The sequence below is a fragment of the Amblyraja radiata genome, chromosome 3 (assembly GCF_010909765.2).
Source record: "Amblyraja radiata isolate CabotCenter1 chromosome 3, sAmbRad1.1.pri, whole genome shotgun sequence".
NCBI lineage: Eukaryota > Metazoa > Chordata > Chondrichthyes > Rajiformes > Rajidae > Amblyraja > Amblyraja radiata.
The window spans coordinates 53,027,227-53,049,454 of NC_045958.1; the positions used below are offsets into that span (position 1 = coordinate 53,027,227).

Genomic DNA, 22,228 nt, shown 5'->3' on the forward strand with positions numbered 1-22,228 from the left:
TAGAAACTATTTTGTCACAAGTATGACTTCAGCTAAAGGCAAATTTAAGGAGTTTTTTACGACCAGATTCATGCATACACGCATATTTGGTTTCAACTATGTTTACTTACAGAAATCCACTTCCTTTCAATGTCACTCCTGCGATAAACATACTGCATGGCAAATACATTTCAACCAGTGTAATCCTAAACTGAAATGAGTAAGAATTACTTCCTTCAGAAGCCAGAAATCCTTCCATTAACAGCTGAACTCAAACCGATGAGACAATAAAGAAAAATGAAGAGATAAAAGTGACTTAAGTCATGAGTGGAAAGAAGGCAAAATAGGTCTAATTGAATAGGAATGGAAAATCAAAAAAGGAAATAGGGTTGGATGGTCCATGACAAGGATTTGTGGCTGGAGGAATGAGGGAGACGAGAGTGGGTTTGGAATGGAGAGAGATGTCCCAACATCTGTTTTCTAACCCCTTCTTCTCCCTTACAAACCTTTCCCTCACAGTTCTCCAGAGTTGCTGCCTGACCCACTGAATTACTCCAGCACATTGTGTCCTCTTTTGTAAACCAGCTTCTGCACTTCCTTGCGCCTACCTCCCAGATAATGTTTCCCTTGCCCTCATCTTCCATCCATTCTGCATTAAAGGGATCATTTTCTACCGTTTCCTCCATCTCAAATCAATCTCCATCAAAATGTTACCACCCAAACATAACTTTCCTTTCTTTATCAGTATTCAAAAATAAACCTTCCCTTTGTAAAGTTCTAACCCACTTGTTATTCACCATGATTATTCTCTCCCTTTCATTTGAGGGAACCAGCCCATAGATGGGATGCACGCTTTGGCATCTTATCTCCCCCCCTTACTAATAAGCTAAATCCCAAATATTAGCTCCAGATGAATCATTGAATTAATTGTGTTGTTTGCAGTTTAGTCTGTTGAATTTGCTGCCCAAAATGCTGTCACATTCACTTTGTGGAGACTTAAGGTGATGCGCTGTGTAAAACTGCATCTGTTGGGAAGAATTTGGGCTTTCGGTCACTTTAATCCCCTGATCTACCCCACTATAATCTCAGCCGCTAGTAATGCTATTCCAATGAACTATGCTATCACTGACATTCCTGGTTGTTCTTTCGGCATTTTTTTCTTTCTGGAGTTGATTAAAACAGTTGAATCTCTACCAATAGAGGGTAATCAAATGCAGACTTAATGAAAAGTCATATTCTGTAATGTTAGCAATGTTTTTCTTTCCACTAAAGTCTTGAGGCTACTTCTCGTCCAGAAGTAAGATTTGCCATCAGAAATTTCCAGTTGCAGAATGAAAAAAAAAATTAGTTTTCATCATGTAATGCAGAAATCTTCACTCTTCACAAGATTTCCCATGTGGCCTTGACTTTGTTTTAGTGTCCTTATTTCTTACCTTGGACATGGATGCTGCTGGGTTGTGCTGGCGGGTAAGGTTTGAGGTGGGATCCTGAATATTGCTGTATTTGTGGTGGCTGTGGCGTTCTTCTGTGCATCAAGGGTGGAGGTGCTGCAACTCTCCTGGGACTGATGTGATGAGGAGAAGGAGCTGAGGCTGCAAACCTGTGCACAAATCAATAAGGACATGCATGAGATAAACATTTGTGATAACTTTACAAAGTTGCCTTTTTTTTACATGGAGGTCTAATGATAAAGGAGAGAGAAAGAAAATAGGTTATAGCAGACCAGTCAGCCTAATATCGATGGGGGGTGAAATACTTGTCTATTATAAATAATGTGTCATTAGAATTCCAGAAATCCAGAAAGACAACATTAAAGGGAAATTGTGTTTGACAATCTACTAAAGATTTTTGAGAATCTAACTGGTTGAAAAGAAATTGGTGAACCACCGAATGTGATGTACTTTCAGAAGGCTTTCAATAAAGGTCTACAAAAGTTATTAGTGTGCAGAATGAAAGCCAATAGTGGTAATATATATTGAACATAAGTTTGTAGACAGCAGAGAGTGGTGATAAATGGATCTATTATATGGATGGGAGGTGGTAACTAGTGGAAGACTGCTGGGACCAGTGCTTGTGCTCCAACTTTTCACAATACATATCAATTAATTGCATGATGGGAACCAAATATAACGCTTGGGCACAAAACAAATGCTGGAAGAACTCAGCGAGTCAGGCAGACAATTTGAGAGGGAACTTTATTCAGACTCAAGCGTGTCCATTCTCTCCACAGACGCCGCCTGACCCAGTGAGTTCCTTCACCGCTTTGCTTTTTTTTGTAGTTTCTTGTGTCTCCAGATGTTAGAGTTCTAAGTTTGCAAATGACATGAAACCAAATGGGAATGTGAGTTATGAGGTGGATGTAAAGAGTTTTCCAGGACATTTAGATATGTTGAGTGAGTGGACAAAAAACATATGACATGACAGAAAAATAGAAATGTAGAACATTATTTAAATAGTGACTGATTGGGAAATACTGATTTTCAAAGAATTTTAGATGTCCTTGTTCCTCTGTTACAGAAAGCAAACAGGTGGGTGCAGCAAACAGTTAAGAAGACACACAATATGTTGGCCTTTATTACCAGAGGTTTTGAACACAGGAGCAAGGGTGTCTTACTACAATTATACATCACCTTGGTGGGACCACACCTGGACTATTGTGTATAGCTTTGGTCTCTTTACCAAAGTAAATATATCCTTGCTGAAGAGGGAGTGCAATGAAAGTTACCAAACTGATTTTCTGGTGAGGCAGGACTGTTGTCGGACGAGGGCTTGGACTGACTAAGATTACATGCACCAGAGTAAAGGAAAACAAAAGGAGATCTCATTGAAAAAAATAGTTTTGAGTGAGCTTGAAAAACTGGATGCAGGTATGATATTTCCTCTGGTTGGGGTATTTTGAAGGATCAGTCCCAAGTTTGGCAGTAGGAGATTTGTAACTGAGATATGGAGAAATCACCTCACTCAGACGGTGGTGAACGTGAAATTATCTACCAAAGAAGATGGTGGCGGCAAACCTGGTGAATATATTTAAGAAGGGGGCAGAGTTCTAGATACAAAGTGCAACAAACAGTTTAGGGAGTGCAGTATTGAGATAAAGGATCAGACATATTCGTATTGAGTAGTGAAGCCCACTCCAGGGGCCGAAAGGTCTCCTCTTGCTCCTGTGCTTCTCATGCCTGAGCTAGGTAGATTGTTAGATGATATGGGAGCTAACTTTCTATATTGCCTCTGATTGGTGGAAGAGGACCAGCGGAAGCAGCTGATTGGCTTGTATTGTATTTGTATTGTAATTGTAAGGCTTTATTGTATTTGGACAAGGGGGAGAATGAGGGCCAGGGCAGTTTACTGTTCTGGATGTCAGAGGTGGGAGGTCATGGAGTCGGAGTGCCCTCCAGACGTCCACATCTGCGCAAGGTGCGTCGAGATGGGGCTCCTAAGGGACCGTGTCAGGAACCTGGAACAGCAACTCGATGACCTCTGTCTGCTCAGGGAGAGCGAGGAGGTCATAGAAAGGAGTTACAGGGAGGTGGTCACTCCAAGACCACGGGAGACAGAAAACTGGGTCACAGTTAGGAAGGGCAATGGGCAGAGGCAGGGACTGGTGAGTACCCCGGTGGCTGTACACCTTGAAAATAAGTACTCATGCTTGAGTAAGGGTGGGGGAGACAGCCTACCTGGGGGCAGCGACAGCGGCCGGACCTCTGGCACAAAGACCGGTCCGGTTGCTCAGAAGGGTAAGGAAAAGAAGGGGAGGGCAATTGTAATAGGGGACTCTATAGTCAGGGGGTCGGATAGGCGATTCTGTGGACGCAGACAGGAGTTTGCCTCCCTGGTAGTTTGCCTCCCTGGTGCCAGGGTCAGGGATGTGTCTGAACGTGTCCAAGAAATCCTGAAATGGGAGGGAGAGGAGCCTGAGGTTGTGGTGCATATAGGTACCAACGACATAGGTAAAAAAAGAGAAGAGGTCCTGAAAGAAGAATTTAGGGAGTTAGGTAGAGAGTTAAGGAGAAGGACTGGAAAGGTAACAATCTCAGGATTACTGCCTGTGCCACGCGACAGTGAGAGTAGGAATGGAGCGAGGTGGAGGATAAATGCGTGGATGAGGGACTGGTGCAGTGGGTATGGATTCAAGTTTCTGGATCATTGGGACCTCTTTTGGGGAAGGTGCGACCTGTACAGAAAGGACGGGTTGCACTTGAACTCAAGGGGGACCAATATCCTGGCGGGGAGATTTGCAAAGGCTACTGGGGAGACTTTAAACTAGTATGGTTGGGGGGAGGGACTCAAATTGGGAAAGCTAGCAGTCAGTGTGTGAAGCAGGGGGCAGAGAATGGTAGCACTCTGACCCAAAATGTAGGGGAGAGAGAAGAAAAAGAAAATAATCAGAGAATAAGAGAGGGTGGGTTTCTTAAATGTGTATATTTTAATGCTAGGAGCATTGTAAGAAAAGTGGATGAACTTAGAGCCTGGATTGACACCTGGAAGTATGATGTTGTGGCGATCAGTGAAACATGGTTGCAGGAGGGCTGTGATTGGAAACTAAATATTCCAGGATTTCGTTGCTTCAGGTGTGATAGAGTTGGAGGGGCAAGAGGTGGAGGTGTTGCATTGCTTATCAGGGAAGATATTACAGCAGTGCTTTGGCAGGATAGATTAGAGGGCTCGTCAAGGGAGGCTATTTGGGTGGAACTGAGAAATGGGAAAGGGGTAGCAACACTTATAGGGGTGTATTATAGACCGCCAAATGGGGAGCGAGAATTGGAAGAGCAAATATGTAAGGAGATTGCAGATATTAGTAGTAAGCACAAGGTAGTGATTGTGGGAGATTTCAATTTTCAACACATAGACTGGGAAACGCATTCTGTAAATGGGCTGGATGGGTTGGAGTTTGTAAAATGTGTGCAGGATAGTTTTTTGCAACAATACATAGAAGTACCTACTAGAGAAGGGGCGGTACTGGACCTCCTGTTAGGAAATGAGATGGGTCAGGTGGCAGAGGTATGCGTTGGGGAACAGTTCGGGTCCAGTGATCACAATACCATTAGTTTCAATATAATTATGGAGAGGGACAAAACTGGACCTAGGGTTGAGATTTTTGATTGGAGAAAGGCTAACTTTGAGGAGATGCGAAAGGATTTAAAAGGAGTAAATTGGGACAGTTTGTTTTATGGGAAAGATGTGGAAGAGAAATGGAGTACATTTAAAGGTGACATTTTAAGAGTACAGAATCTTTATGTCCCTGTTCGGTTGAAAGGAAATCGTAAAAATTGTAAAGAGCCATGGTTTTCAAGGGAAATTGGACACTTGGTTCGGAAAAAGAGGGAGATCTACAAGAGTTATAGGCAGCATGGAGTAAATGAGGTGCTTGAGGAGTATAAAGAATGTAAAAAGAATCTTAAGAAAGAAATTAGAAAAGCTAAAAGAAGATATGAGGTTGCTTTGGCAAGTAAGGTAAAAGTAAATCCGAAGGGTTTCTACCGCTATATTAATAGCAAAAGGATAACGAGGGATAAAATTGGTCCATTAGAGAGTCAGAGTGGCCAACTATCTGCAGAGCCAAAAGAGATGGGGGAGATATTGAACAGTTTCTTTTCTTCGGTATTCACGAAGGAGAAGGATATTGAATTATGTGAGGTAAGGGAAACAAGTAGAGTAGCTATGGAAACTAAGAGGATCAAAGAAGAGGAAGTACTGACACTTTTGAGAAATATAAAAGTGGATAAGTCTCCAGGTCCGGACAGGATATTCCCTAGGACATTGAGGGAAGTTAGTGTAGAAATAGCAGGGGCTATAGCAGAAATATTTCAAATGTCATTAGAAACGGGAATAGTGCCGGAGGATTGGCGTACTGCGCATGTTGTTCCATTGTTTAAAAAGGGGTCTAAGAGTAAACCTAGCAATTATAGATCTGTTAGTTTGACGTCAGTGGTGGGCAAATTAATGGAAAGAATACTTAGAGATAATATATATAAGCATCTGGATAAACAGGGTCTGATTAGGAACAGTCAACATGGATTTGTGCCTGGAAGGTCATGTTTAACTAATCTTCTTGAATTTTTTGAAGATGTTACTCGGGAAATTGATGAGGGTAAAGCAGTGGATGTTGTGTATATGGACTTCAGTAAGGCCTTTGACAAGGTTCCTCATGGAAGGTTGGTTAAGAAGGTTCAATGGTTGGGTATTAATGGTGGAGTAGCAAGATGGATTCAACAGTGGCTGAATGGGAGATGCCAGAGAGTAATGGTGGATGGTTGTTTGTCAGGTTGGAGGCCAGTGACGAGTGGGGTGCCACAGGGATCTGTGTTGGGTCCACTGTTGTTTGTCATGTACATCAATGATCTGGACGATGGTGTGGTAAATTGGATTAGTAAGTATGCAGATGATACTAAGATAGGTGGGGTTGCGGGTAATGAAGTAGAGTTTCAAAGTCTACAGAGAGATTTATGCCAGTTGGAAGAGTGGGCTGAAAGATGGCAGATGGAGTTTAATGCTGATAAGTGTGAGGTGCTACATCTTGGCAGGACAAATCAAAATAGGACGTACATGGTAAATGGTAGGGAATTGAAGAATGTAGGTGAACAGAGGGATCTGGGAATAACTGTGCACAGTTCCCTGAAAGTGGAATCTCATGTAGATAGGGTGGTAAAGAAAGCTTTTGGTGTGCTGGCCTTTATAAATCAGAGCATTGAGTATAGAAGTTGGGATGTAATGTTAAAATTGTACAAGGCATTGGTGAGGCCAATTCTGGAGTATGGTGTACAATTTTGGTCGCCTAATTATAGGAAGGATGTCAACAAAATAGAGAGAGTACAGAGGAGATTTACTAGAATGTTGCCTGGGTTTCAGCAACTAAGTTACAGAGAAAGGTTGAACAAGTTAGGGCTTTATTCTTTGGAGCGCAGAAGGTTAAGGGGGGACTTGATAGAGGTTTTTAAAATGATGAGAGGGATAGACAGGGTTGACGTGGAAAAGCTTTTCCCACTGAGAGTAGGGAAGATTCAAACAAGGGGACATGACTTGAGAATTAAGGGACTGAAGTTTAGGGGTAACATGAGGGGGAACTTCTTTACTCAGAGAGTGGTAGCTGTGTGGAATGAGCTTCCAGTGAAGGTGGTGGAGGCAGGTTCGTTTTTATAATTTAAAAATAAATTGGATAGTTATATGGATGGGAAAGGAATGGAGGGTTATGGTCTGAGCGCAGGTATATGGGACTAGGGGAGATTATGTGTTCGGCACGGACTAGAAGGGTCGAGATGGCCTGTTTCCGTGCTGTAATTGTTATATGGTTATATGGTTATTGCTAATGGCAGATGGCAGAGCAAATCACTGGCCAGGATGCTCTCCTCAAGAAATAAAACTTAAAACTTCAGTCGACAGAGTAAGCATTACACGTTTGCTTTAACATTCATAAACTAATTACAAGTGATTTCCGTTGCAAAATAATGTTTTTTAAGTTTTGATATGAATTATTCATTGAGCGCTTAATGACATTGGTGACAATATTCATTATTAATACTCTCACTTACACTGTAATAAATGTTTTTTTGGACATATTCAATCAACATTGGTGTTTCTGAATTAATCAGACTTTGCTGCTGGTAAGCTGTAAACTAACAATCTAAAACAGTCAATATGTACTTCAAACCAAATTCCTCAGGCTTTAAAAGTCACTATATAAATGGTTTTTGAGTTGCCTTTCTTTGCTTCTAGTGTGCTTCAGCTGCTGGAAAACATTGCCTCTTGATATCTGTAAATGTGTGGATTCAATCAACTGAGAATCTTGGTGAATAGCCGTTTGTTTGAGTTGCCCTTTAACCATCTTTTCCGTGCAGCATACAGTGCTGCCAGATGAATTGGAAGCTGCATTGAAAGACTTCCAGCTGCATTGGAAGCAGATACAATGATATTGGTCACGGTTTCCTTCAGCTGGTGTTTCTGGAAAGAACTGCCAGCTAATAATAATAACATGCAGGTCGGTATTCTCCTGATTACTGCGCCTGTACATTGCAACAGAGAATCCGGAACATGTTTGATTCTGATGCTGGACTGCGCCAAGTCCATGGGTGGAGCTCGGTTGCACTAAGTTCAAGTTATTGGATCCTGGTTCCTCAGCTTTGTGGCCGATAAGGCGACCATATCACCTTGTTCATCTGATAGGAACTACTGACAAACAATTACGTATATTTTTAATTTAATGCATTTAAATTAAATTAAAATGCATTTTTTTAATAGATATATTTAAATCAACTGTGTTTACATATCTCTGATTTCCAACTACATTTAGGGATTGTTGATCAAATCTTTCATGGCAGTGAGCTGCCAAAACAGTTTGGGTGAATGCTCAGGGTCCACCTGCCCACTCTTAATTACTGCTCATCAACCAAATACTTTATTCCTCGGAGTTCAGGAGAATGAGGAGTGATCTTAATGAGGTGTATACAGTCACAAGGGGAATAGATAGGGTGAATGGTTAGGATGAATGTATTTTATCCAGGGTAGGGGAATCATGAACCAGAAGACGTAGAGTGAGAGGGGAAACATTTAATTGGAACCTGAGGGACAACTTTTTCACACAGTTGAGAATGGTGGGTATATGGAACGAGCTGCTAGAGGAGGCAGGTATTATAGCAACATTTAAAATACACTTGGACAGGTACATGGATAGGAAAGATTTAGAAGGATAAGGGCCAAACATTGGTATATGGGACTAGCTTAGATGGGGCATCTTGGTCAGCATGGGCAATTTGGGCCAAAGGGCCTGTTTCTTTGTTGTCTTACTCTATGACTAACTGCTCCACCTGGCAGGACTGTGCCTCCTCATCAACCTGGGGGGCGATGAAGATAGTGGAGGGGATAAACAGGAGACCCGGTCACATTGAGCATGATCAGTCTTAATTATATTAGATGTGTCCCTCCTTTCCTATCTCACTAGCATGTTCAATGCACAATTGGTTGAAAATGTGCATCTAAAAGATTGAAAAAATTCTTGCAACAGATATGGACGGAACATGAAAATATCCTGAAATGTGAAAATGTCTATCGGCTGAGAATTAGATGCAGACCCTTTGATATTTTATAGTTTAACCCTATTAATACTTCCCTTTATTTTGAATCCTTGTTGCCCATTCTCAGTCTACATGCCAGTATACCCCCATGCTTGCTATGAACAGGGCTAATTGCTGCTGAGTGACCAGACAGTGTACTACTAGGAAATAATTGATATTAACAAATTGCATTGTTGGGGTGGGAAGGAAGACCCTTACAATGTTTGGCATGTGTTGCATCTCTGGTCATGGTCTTTAATTCTGGGACTATAAACTTAGTTGCTTTCGAATCTAAAAGTATATTCCATTTGCTGATATGAAGCAAATGTCAGCACTCCTGGGTACATGAATAAATCAACACCAATACCAACAAGTTCCTAATTATTCTATTTTTAATAACAAACAGCTTATTTTATTGTATCGCTCTGATATTTTCCCCTCATTACTTGACTCTTGAGGATACTCCAGACCATTGTGCTATTTGTTGGCACAGAGTAGTGCACAGAGTTTCATAGTTTCCCATTAGTTTGGGATCTAGGCTCAAGAAATCCAGGCTCAAATGCAGAGCAATATCCAAACATGGATTTGGTTGCAATTTCAGACATCTTCCTTTTTTTTTCTTCCTTGCCCACTACAAGGTCTTCTTTGCATAATTAAGGGGTATACTAAAATGGTTGAGAGTCACAATGCCACTCAAGAGTAATGGAGGTGTACCGCATAGAAACAGGTCCTTTGGCTCAATGCATCCACGTGAGCCCAGCTATATGAAGCCCAGTTAGAAGACTAGTTGTTTATGGTATAAAAATAGGGAAGGGATTTGCAAGTAAGCTATTTCTAGAAAATGGTTGATTGTCTCTGTGTTCAAAATTCAAAGATTCTGTCCTTGAAATCATGCTGGATAAAGTGAAGTAAAGAAAGTCTAACATAAAAGCAGAAAATGTTATAAGCACTCAGAAAGTGAGTCAGCATCTGTGGAAAGGAAAAATTTCAAATAATGGTGCAGAAAGTGAGAATGCAAGTTTGTTTTACATTACAGAGAGGGTAGGTATGAGATAAGGAATATCTCTGATATGGCATTGCCTGAATTGCTGAGGTGAAACGTGGTTTAGTTTAGAGGTACAGCATGGAAGCAGGTTCTTCACTCCACCGAGTCCACGCTGAACATTGATCACCCATACACAAGTTCTATGTGAACCTACTTTTGCATTCTACACATTCGGGGCAATTTATAGAAAAACCATGCTGTCACAAGGAAGGAGAGAGAGAGAGAGAGAGAGAGAGAGAGAGACAGAGAGAGAGACAGAGAGAGAGACAGAGAGAGAGACAGAGAGAGAGAGAGAGACAGACAGACAGAGAGAGAGACAGACAGAGACAGAGACAGGAACAGAGAGAGAGAGAGAGAGAAATAACTAGGATTTCTCAGCATATTAGAGAATTCTGTGGAGAGAGAATTCCTACCGCTGAATTGATCAATCCTGAAACAGACAAGTAGTTCTCTGAAATTCTTGAATTTGATATTGAGACATGAAGTGCGCAATAGATCCAGGTGGAAGGTTCCTCAAAGCTTGCATTGTGCCTTCAGAGCAATACACAAAGCCACAGTGTGGGAGTCGGCTGGAGAATGAAAGTACCTGTATCAGAAATTTAGAATGTCAGGTCTGTGGACTGAACAGAAGTTCTGTAAGGCGGATCCAGTCTGTGTTTGCTTTCTTCAAAGTAGACGAGACTAAATTACAAACACCCAATACAGTGCACCAGAATGGAAGAATTGTGAGTGGATCTCTGCTTCACCTTCAAGAAGTGTTTACTAGAAGAGAAAGCTAATCCTTTGTGTACACATATGAACTCTGCAGAGAAGAATACTACAATAAACAAGATAGATGCAGCCTACTAAATGTGAAAATCTGGCTCTAGACAAGGAAGAAGATATCAGACATCAGCAGATCTATCAATATTTGGGTTCCGACCAGGTAATTGAGCCAAGTATATAAATTAATCCTCACAATTTGTTAACCTTGCACCAATACTCAGTAAAAAGCATGTCATATGTTTAACTTTCTGGATTGCATGAGGTATTTCCACCATAGCCTCCAGTCTTATGTTCTTAAACGTCTTTGAATTAAATATAATGAACTGAAAGAATTGTTAGAGATCAAGAGTTCTTATTACATGGGACTCTATTAGCTTCCTTCAAATGTTGCTTGGTTAAATTGGAAGAAACGATAAATTGAAGTTCACTTAATTACAGTCCACAAATCCACCCCCCCAGATGGTGCAAACTGCAGCAGGAACAACAGCAGAAAATCCACTGCCTCTCAGCCAATGCGATTTGCAAACTCTGGATCAGTTAACAATAGGTGCAGAAAAAACAGGCACATCAGAAAACAACATAAGGAGGAAGTGAACTTCCTGACTCTCATGTAGCCTCGAATGGAACTCAAAGGTCTGTGCACTGAGAGTTATGTATGTGTTATGAGCTACAGATTGCACACAACACCTAAGCATCAAGAGAAAATGTCACAGAAGAAACACCCATTACTGACATGAGGCAGAGCTTGGGTGGAAAAAAAATGGTTGCAATGTATTTCAATTTTGATCCAAAGTCTTTTGCTGATGTACACAAATCCCAGCCAAAGAAGTGAAGAAGATCAATTTATTTTCTTGTGGTTTGTTCAGAGCTAAAATTAATTTAGAACAATGTTATTTACAGTTCTATAACACGGCCCTCTGTTCTATTCAATTCTATATGTGCTGCTCTGACCTGGTTTCTAGTTCCTACAGCGATTGGTCCCTTTTTAAAGTTTGGCAACTTACAACGATTATAATGTTCTTGGCATGAAAGACTTAGCAGTCAAGTGCTCTTGATTTCAAAGTTCTTGAAGAACTGTTTCAAAATACCAATGTTGTACGCTACAACGGCTCTGTTAGCCTTATGTGTTTCATTGCAGAAGTATTTGCTCGGAGATGCATATGGATATCGCATCAGGACTATTATTACGTTTACGTACAAAGTTATGTTTATATCTTTTTACTGAAGTCTGCAGAGAGGGGACACTTGTTGTGCAAAATCTGCCGAGCATTTGTAAAACACATTAACTGAGAAATTCAATCACATAGCACATAAATGCTATGGGAATGAATTGTGAAAGAAAATGAAATGTGAAAAACAATAGTTATACTTCATTTTTCATGTAATTAAACTTTTAATCCTGTCATGAAACACCCAGAGAGGACAGAAGTGATTATAATGTTTGTGGAGTGGCAGACAACATCAGTTTAGTTTAGTTCAGAGATACAGCGCGGAAACAGGCCCCGACCCACCGAGTCGTCACCAACCTGCGATCCCCGCACATTAACACTATCCGACACACTTACACCGAGTATACAAACCCAAGCCAATTAACCTACAAACCTGTACGTCTTTGGAGTGTGGGAGGAAACCGAAGATCTCGGAGAAAACCTATGCAGTCACGGGGAGAACGTACAAACTCTGTACAGACAGCACCCGTAGTCGGGATCAAACCTGGGTCTCTGGCGCTGCAAGCGCTGCAAGGCAGCAACTCTACCGCTGCGCCACCTTGCCGTCATCAATATGGCATTCTCAGCACTGTCTAAAAAATGCTTTATTTTCACAGTTAAAAATGATTGTTGCTGAAAGTCGAGAAGAATGCAAGAAATTCAGCTGAAGTCTCATTGGAGAGCATTGTCAGGTTTTTCCACAGTGATGTAACACTGAGTGTCAGTGTTGATGTGGTTTCTCTATTGATCTACTACAAGTTCTCACAGCTGCTGGTATTTAGACTCATGGGTGCAATTTCTCCAAGCACTCTTATGGGAACATGCCACAAAATAAGAAACAGTGGTTTCAGGAAAGATTTTCCCAACTTTTCCAGTTCTGATTAAAGATCACAAAATGGGCACATTGGGAAAATGAAAACACTGGCTGCAGGAGCAATGTAACTACAGAGATTCTTTAGACTGAAAAGTCTGAATGACAATACTTTAAAGGATACTTTACTTTACTTTACTTTACTTAATAGTACCATAGAACTGTGCACTCCTGACAGGAGGTTGCCAGGGAAAGCTCTACGACGATATGTACTAAATCTATGAATGCATGTATGTTGGTAAAGCCCGCAATGCAGCCAAATGTCAGTTTGCCTGTTCCCATGAGTTGAAGGAACAGCAGATGAAGTCTTCTCTCTTACAATATAAAGGCTAGGGTAACCTCACTATGCAGCAGTGAACAGCACACAGAGAGACCTGTCTTTCTGAGTTGGTGGCAAGCTTATGTTGAAAGCACACTTATAATATTGTTAGATAGGGTTCTAAAAGATTCATCAGAATAGTGATAGCAACAAGTTTGTGATTTATTGCTAGATGGGTCTGTTTGTAATATCCACAGATCTCGACCACATGTGTGAGGAGATTTTACACACACTGATTTCTAGGAACATTGTTTTTAATCTTGACCTCCCAAGCCACTTCCTCCCAACACCAATAACCACTTCTTAGAGATTTTCCTGATTCCTCGTGTCTGCAGACCCACTCTTGCTGCGCTCTCTATGACAGCCTGGTCTAGCGTTTGTGACCTGCAACTGTCTTTCACTCAATTTTCCAAATTACACGATTACTAATGTCATTGGTCTTAGCTAGTGAATACATCACCTATCACAGGTTCATTCAACCTCAGTTCCTTTCAGCTGACAGTGAAATTCTGAAATAATTCTATTATTCCACTCCATTATAAGAAAGAGTATGAAAGTGACCAATTCAGCACACAATTCTTTGCAGCAGGATTGGACATAAATATTTTATGAAATGAACACACTGCTATGACTATCATATTGTATGTTTTGTTGTAACTTTTCTGATAACTTTTTATTATTTTCAAAAAAAAATCCCATTAAAACCTCATTTTGGCTGGCAAGGGGTTAAGATAAGTTATACATATTTTTGAATAATTATTATAGCTCAAATAGACAAATAGGGTGTTTTTTGACTCAGACCTCACATCATTAGTAATGTGAAATGACCTTACATAAATGATGTTTTCCCATGTCAGACATGAATATCTTTCCCATGTGCAATGATAAATTTGGAGGACTGCAAACAATAGTAAATGGATCATGCGGTAGGAATATTGGAACATTTTCACAAAGTAGTTTACAGCTTTCAAAATAAAAAGTCACCACAAAAAATGACATCAGCAAATGTGTCATTTCCCTGACCTTTAGATTGTCCAAATCGAGCATACTTATAACCCCAACAGATTTGAATAAAACTAAGCGTTACAGCAAATGAATTGTTCTCTGATGCATAATAAATGTGGAAATAGTTATGACAGAAGTAAATGATAAAACTTCGCCAAGCCTTTGAAGTGGTTCATGTCTTGGTGAGCTTTGAGAAAGAAGTCAAGCCATGCTGGATCAGGAATGGGCAGGAAATTACATCTTGCTCCCCTTTGATTTTGACTGATTTTGCCACCCACAAATGACAACATGAGTAATGTTTCATGTTTGGCAGTGGATATAAACCAGATCCTCCAAACCATCTTTACAAATCTAAATATTGGATTTGAATAGGAAAATATAGCTTGATTGTTTTCCAGCTGTAGTTCCAATACAATAGTGCTGAAAGTGTTCTTTAGGGTAATAATTACAAACTATGCCTTATTCTAATTGCCCAAAGTATCAGTGGCAAATAAAACTCTCTCAAAACATAGCTGACCAGAGAATGATAAATGATTGGGATAACTTTATTATCCATTCATTTATGATTGGATACTGAATCGGGTATTAGCTTGGTCGAATAAGTATCTTTTTTCTGTGGAGAGGGAGATGGGAATTTGGGAAGATCTCTCATCAAAAGTGTTGTTATAGTCACAGAGAGACACTGCATAGGAACAGGCCCTTTGCTCCATTTGAATCCACACCAACCATTTTACACTAATTGTATTTTCACCCCATTTTTTGTTATCCCACATTCTCTTCAATCCCCTACAGATTCTACCATTCAACTAGTCAAATTTAGAGTGACCAATTAAACTGCCAACCCGCATGTCTTTTGGATGTAGGTGGAAACCAGAGCACTTAAATGAAACTCTTTGCAGACAGAATCTGTGGACAGGTTTGAACCCGGGTCTCTAGCTGCGTGAGACTGTAGCCCTACTAGTTTCACCACTGTGCCACCCTTGACTAAGTCATAATGTTCGAGCAGGTAAATGAACAAACATGTTACCCTTGGTCCTGTGGCTTACTTGCTTACTTACTTACTGCCTATTATGCCTCCTGGCATGTAGGGCAACAACGAAGGTCCTCCACTCAGTAGTGTTGATTCCTTCAGTTGCTGTTTCTGTAACATATTTGTTTTACGAGCCAGGGTTGTTAGCCCTGTGCTCAACCTCCAACCTGGAGGACCAGTGGATCACTCTTTGTCTCATCTCTACCCTTCGACCCGCATGGGAGACCCTAACAGGAGACAAATCTCCCGCTGGCATAGCTCTAGGGGTCACTGAGACACAAAAGCTCCCCGACCATGACAAGGATGCAATCCAATGGGTCCTGTGGTTTTAACTATATTATTCCAAGAATGTCAAATAAAGTTTGGCAAATGGTTAAAAGCCTTGGCAACAAGTTTAAAGGGCTCACTTTTAGGGGTATTTTGACAAGGTAAAATCCCTGCATTTCATTATTATGTGTTAAGTATTACAGGGAACAGAATTTATTTCCAATGGCAGCAATTATTCCAATTTTCATTCATTGATTTTCAGAACACAGATGTTCCGAAGCCTACCCAACATTAATAAGGTACAAGTGTAATATAATTATCTCTGTTTACCTGGATGAATGTTCCTTTACACTCAAAAAAGCTAACATCCATCCAGAACAAAGCATTTTATCAACCACTCTAAACATTCATTTGTTCCTCCATCATCACCCTGTGACAAGGAATGAAGCTTGATTATCTTGGAATACCGAGGTTGCAACTTTATGGGCAGAGTGAACCTATGAGTGAATACACGGGTGAGTCCTTGAACTTTACATTTGCTGCCTGCGTGAATCATAGAGTAGGAAACAGCTTCTGAGTACTAGGTTGACATCTAGCAGAACACTTCCATCTGGAGAAACGGTTAGGGGTATGGCACCACTCCCATTTCACGGCAGATAGGTTCAAGCAACCATATGGTGTGATTCTGCTTCTGTTCTGTTATTCTTCTAACATATCTCCTGGCACTAGCTCTGAGAAACTGAATGATAACAAACAGTGATAACTGCTTATGCTAGATTTCAGTCTTTCCCTCAAACCACTCTCTTGAATTACGTTCATAATTCATAGGAGCAGAATTAGGCTATTCGGCCCATTGAGCCTCCTCTGCCATTCAATCATGGCTGATCTATCTTTCCATTCTCTTGCCTACTCCCCATAACCTTTGATACCCTTACTAAACAAGAATTTACACATTAAAAATACCCAATGATTTGGCCTCCCCAGTGGTCTGTGGAAATGAATTCCATAGATTCATTAACTTTAGATTAAAGAAATTGCTCCTCATATCCTCTATAAGGGTAAGTCTTTTTATTCTGAGATTGTGCCCTCTGGTCCTAGACTCTCCCACTAGTGGAAACATCCTCTCAACATCTACTCTACCCAGGCCTTAATTTTTCGGTAAGTTTCAATGAGGACCCCATCCTTCTAAACTCCAGGGTGTACAGGTCAGGAGCCATCAAATGCTCATCATATGTTAATCCAATCATCCCTGGGTTCACTCTCATAAACCTCCTCTGGAACCTCCCCAATGCCAGCACATCCCTCCTCAGAATGCTCCAAATGTGGTCTGAACGGTGCCTTATAAAGCTTCAGCATTAGATTCCTGTTTTTATCTTCTAGTTCTCTCGAAATAAATGTTAACTTTGTATTAGCCTTCCTTATTACCATTTAACTTGCAAATTTTCCTTTAGGGAATCCTGCACTAGCACTCCTACACACCGCACTTAGCTATGCTGTATTCCATCTTCCACTTTTTTGCCCACTCTCCAACCTGTCCAAGTCCTTCTGCAGACTTCCTGCTTCCTCGACACTCACTGCTCCGCAACTTATAATGAATAGGTGACGCATTGGGTTAAAACATAGAAAATAGGCGTAGGAGTAGGCCATTTGGCCCTTCGAGCCAGCACCGCCATTCAATCTGATCAAGACTGATCATCCAAAATCAGTACCCTGTTCCTGCTTTCTCCCCATATCCCTTGATTCAGTTAGCCCTAAGAACTACAGTATATCTAAATATCTCTTAAATACATCCAGTGAATTGGCCTCCACTGCCTTCTGTGGCAGAGAATTCCACAGATTCACAACTCTCTGAGTGAAAAGGTTTTTCCTCATCTCAGTACCAAATGGCCTACCCCTTATTCTTAAACTGTGACCCCTGGTTCTGGACTCCCCCAACATCGGGAACATTTTTTCTTGCATCTAGCCTGTCCAATCCCATAAGAATTGTATATGTTTCTATAATATCCTCTCTCATCCTTCGAAATTCCAGTGAAGATAAGCCCAGTTGATCTATTCTTTCATCATGGTCCTACCACCTTGTTGCTGCCCCGTAGATGGAACGCTCCTCCGTGGAGTCGAGCGGGGGGACAGGTTTGTTCTAGAGCCTTTCTTCTCTGCCTGACAGCAGAAGGCTCCCTGTGAAAGAAAAACCCACCTCAGAGCTTACCTGACGGTCCGTTCTTTCACCTGTAGCGGGAGCGCCTGACTCCCGATGCACCGCTGTTGCTCTGCTGAACGTAATGCCGGCCATGCGTGCTGAGCGGGTTCTTCACGTAGTCACTCACGTGACTCCGAAGTAAAATATATAATTATATAAAATGATGATGCAGAAAATAAAATGCAGGAGGCATGGAGAGCAGACTTGGGGTTCTGGCCAATGGGTGATTAAATCCATCAGCACAGTATTCCCAGAGTGGTAAAAAATGGTTGTTTGTTAGAATGTGTGCTGGAGGGGCACATCATCAAGCATCACGAGGCCCATCAGAAAGAGAGAGATATGAAAGACATATTTGGTCAAAATATGTTTTCTGTGGTAAACAGAATCTTTTAATGGAAAGTATAATACTTACAAATGAAGGAAAACAAAATAAAATGCAAAGTACATGATTTCCAATAACCAAAAGGATATTAATTATGTTGAACAAAAACACACTACTCTGTTTCATTAATTAACTGAATTGATTCAATGAATTGGACCTTTTAGCTAATTAGAAATGCTTAAGTGGAACACTGAGAATTGACTGAAGATCCCCTTTCCCCTCAAACGATTGCAATATCAGAATTCTCCATTTGTATCACAGTGGCGTTACCATTAACCTTTTGCTTGCATTTCTACTTGTATAAAGTAAAAACAAATGTGCACTAATGAGTTATTCAGAACAAGAGGATTTCAGTATAGGAGTAAAGAGGTTCTTCTGCAGTTGTATAGGGCTCTGGTGAGACAACATCTTGGAGTATTGTGTCCAGTTTTGGTCTCCTAATTTGAGGAAGGACATCCTTGTGATTGAGGCAGTGCAGCGTAGGTTCACGAGATTGATCACTGGGATGGCGGGACTGTCATATGAGGAAAGATTGAAAAGACCAGGCTTGTATTCACTGGAGTTTAGAAGGATGAGGGGATATTTCTTATAGAAACATATAAAATTATAAAAGGACTGGAGAAGCTAGATGCAGGAAAAATGTTCCCAATGTTGGGCGAGTCCAGAACCAGGGGGCCACAGTCTTAGATTAAAGGGGAAGCCATTAAAGACTGAGGTGCGAAAAAACCTTTTCACCCAGAGAGTTGTGAATTTGTGGAATTCCCTGCCATAGAGGGCAGTGGAGGCCAAGTCACTGGATGGATTTAAGAGAGAGTTAGATAGAGCTCTTGGGGCTAGTGGAATCAAGGGATATGGGGAGAAGGCTGGCATGGGTTATTGATAGGGAACGATCAGCCATGATCACAATGAATGGCGGTGCTGGCTCGAAGGGCCGAATGGCCTCCTCCTGCACCTATTTTATATGTTTCTATGTTTAATGTGAATTGGAAGGTTTGATATCCTGGTGTAGATAGTGAACTGAATTTCACTCGACCTCATATTCTAAGACCATGCTCTCTAGCCAAGGGAAATGAATCATTAGCATAATTTTGCGAAACCACTTCACAATCTTGTACATGATCCCTCATTTTTTCTCCCCGAACTCGAGAGAATATAGGCTGTTCTATTCCATCATTCCTCAGAGAGCAAACTTCCTGCTCCCAGGAATCAATCTAGTAAACTTCTGTTGCAAGTCTCTAAATCTATGAAGTCCTTTGTCAGCCAAAGCTACCAAAATTATACATCTTCCTCAAATACATAAAATCGTACGAAAAACATAACTACATTTGGAAACTGTACTCTTCTCCAAACCTGAATTATTGCACTAACTCCGTTCAATGTTTGAAAATTAAAAACAATACAAGTTAGGCAAATTAGCTTCGATGTTTGATTCTTGAATTTATCCAAGTAACAGAATGTCCCTGTTTTTTATGGCTATTTATTTAGCGAATGCAAAGTCCTTTAGCCAAGCAGTTGCCTCTTGATCTGCTGTATGAAGGGTGACAAGTCCTCCTTTGAGTCTTTGTTGAGGGCATGCTTCAATGATGTGTTGCATTGTTTGCTGCTCTCCACAAGCACACCGTGTGGTTGGGCTGCTGCCCCATTTGTGAAGGCTGGCCAAGCAGGGGCCATGTCCAGTCCTGAATCTATTCAGCGTCGTCCACTGCTTCCTTGGGAGATTGGTGCCAGGGACCGGTAGGGTGGGGTCTGACACCAGATGTTTATTTGGGACGTCCTTGGACTCCCATTCCTTTTTCCAAGCTGATTGGATGGTGAAATCAGCTGGTGGTGGGTTCTTCCAAATTGGTCGTCTAGATGGAAGTCGAGCAGTGGGTGGGTTGAAGATGTCCATGTGAATTGGCAGGTGAGGGGAGTTTTTGGTCTTTTGGAGCATCCTTTGAGTGAGGACTACTCGCCGGATGTGTGGAGGGGCTATGTTGGATAGGACAGGGAGCCAGGGGAGTGGTGTTGAGCGGATTGTTCCTGTGATGATCCTCATTGTTGAGTTCAATTGGGTGTCCACATGGCTATATCAATAGTAGACACATTCTGTGTACTGCAGTATTACTTTCTCTGTAACTTTGGACTTTGATGTATATTTATAAACTTAATTTGGTTGGAACAGGAATACCAAGTACATTATCCTATCTCTGTTGGGAATACACTTACTGGTAATACTTGACCTTGACTTCCTTTCATTTCTGTTTGATAAAGGAAGAGGGGTTATGAAAGAGAAGGGCTTATGGAACTCAGGATCACTAATGTGCCTAGTATTTCTGTTTACTCTTTGCGTTGGCAAAGGACAAAGGTTTAATATATGGCAAATTAATTTAATTTTGTATCCTAGAATATTCAATTCTATATAATAGGATGATTGGCTGAGTAGCTCTTGTCAGCATTTGCACCCAATTAAATGAAGCCAATTCATGTTAGTCCTGGAATCACCATGTCTGGTGAGCACGTTAGTTACTGAAGCAATACTGTTCATCTCCAGTCTTGAATGAAAGATGCATATCTTGTGGGCCTAGGTCCTGTTTGATGTACTATAAACCCAGGGAGGTTATGAATCACCAAAGGTGTTTTTCAGGTAGAAAGGCCTGATGCCAATGTCCTATGCATGGACTGGTGGCCTTTGGTATACAGGGAGATCATCTGCCTTGAATGGCCTTACTTTTAGTGCATTTGGGCATTGACATGCCCACTTTAAACAAGGTAACTTGCTCAGACCGGTGAGCAAACAAAGCATTACTTTTTCACTTAAAGAAGTGCAAAGACTTTATACAAAAACTACCAATGCCAGATGTAAACTAAGTACTGATGAAAATACAAATGACATCAAAGAACATGTTAGCATGTCCAATTGTCACTTACCTCTCATTGCTCTCTTCTACCACTGGGAGTGAGGATAGCTGTGTCTGCGGGTTGTGGGGGCTTCCTTGCATATTGTGTACAGGAGACGTATGGTTTGGAGGATGAGAAGAAGGAATGATGGCTGCTGCTGTTCCACACCGGCTAGAATGTGTGCTGGAAAACATGCCTTAAGGCAAAGACATCAAAATACAACATTGTTTAATACAGAAAGATTTGTTTATTTTCTTTCATGTAAGGGCATGTGAGCTCACTGATAAAGTCTGCATTTAGATAAACCCTTCACCCTCTGCCCCCTTCCTGCACCCTTATGTTCCTGAATCACGGCAGTGTGATGAACATCCACATTCTCAGTCACATGGTCACTGTTAAACAAGATAATGCTCTTCCGCAATAACAAAAGTTGATATTGAATGAAAAATAAATAAATCCAACTTTCCAAAATAGATGAAATTGCTCTTTCAGAAAAACCCTGAATTTGAAAATAAAACCGTCAGCAAATAGTTCAGCATGCTTAATGTCCTTGGTTTCTAATTGTCAGATGATGGATATACAATTATCTTTCTTAGAAATATCATAAAAATGTTCTACATCCACAACTTTGTATTCAATGAAAATGTTAGGTTTCTGTGAATTATCCAGTTGTTTAGGGTTAAAACAGATTTTTTTTTTGTGAGGAATGTATTCTAAGATTCAAAAAACATAATGTTTATTTGAAAGAAAGAAGTTTGGTATTAATGTATATAAATATAGTAACACTGTATGAAGAATACAGTGCAAAAAACTACTTGCTGGAGACCCTCCGTGGGTCAGGCGCATATATAGATGGAATGCACCGACTATGTTTCATGTTGGGACCAAAGATACTAGACTGCTCCGCTCGATGATCTTGGGTTGGGAGCCTTCATCAAAAATGATCGAGTAAAGGTGGTGGGAAGTTAAAGCCGGAAAAGAGAGGTGGGGGAGCTAAACCTATTAAGGGAGGGAGGGTTGGTTGGCAGATAGGTGGAGTATGTAGCAAACTCCAGAGGTGAAGTAGATTGGCAGATTGGAGAAATACAATGGTTGTGTGATTTATTTTATACTGATTCTTGTATGTATGCAGCATTGTACAAATCCATGTGGACATTAACATCAGTAAGCATTGACTAAAAATTCTGTTCAGCAGAACATATATTTGATATCAACGTGTGTTAGATCACATTGTGT

General features: G+C 40.9%; 1 protein-coding gene across 2 annotated transcripts in view; it reads right to left on the reverse strand.

Annotated features, from left to right (window-relative positions):
• Positions 1 to 22,228, reverse strand: part of glis3 (GLIS family zinc finger 3) — a 459,240-nt gene that overhangs the window by 70,887 nt on the left and 366,125 nt on the right. For both annotated transcript variants that reach the window (XM_033017811.1, XM_033017812.1), the window contains 2 exons: positions 21,023 to 21,188; positions 1,413 to 1,579 (listed from right to left, as the gene is read on the reverse strand). In XM_033017811.1, the coding sequence (XP_032873702.1) occupies positions 1,413 to 1,579; positions 21,023 to 21,188 (333 nt within the window). The remainder of the gene's footprint in view (positions 1 to 1,412; positions 1,580 to 21,022; positions 21,189 to 22,228) is intronic.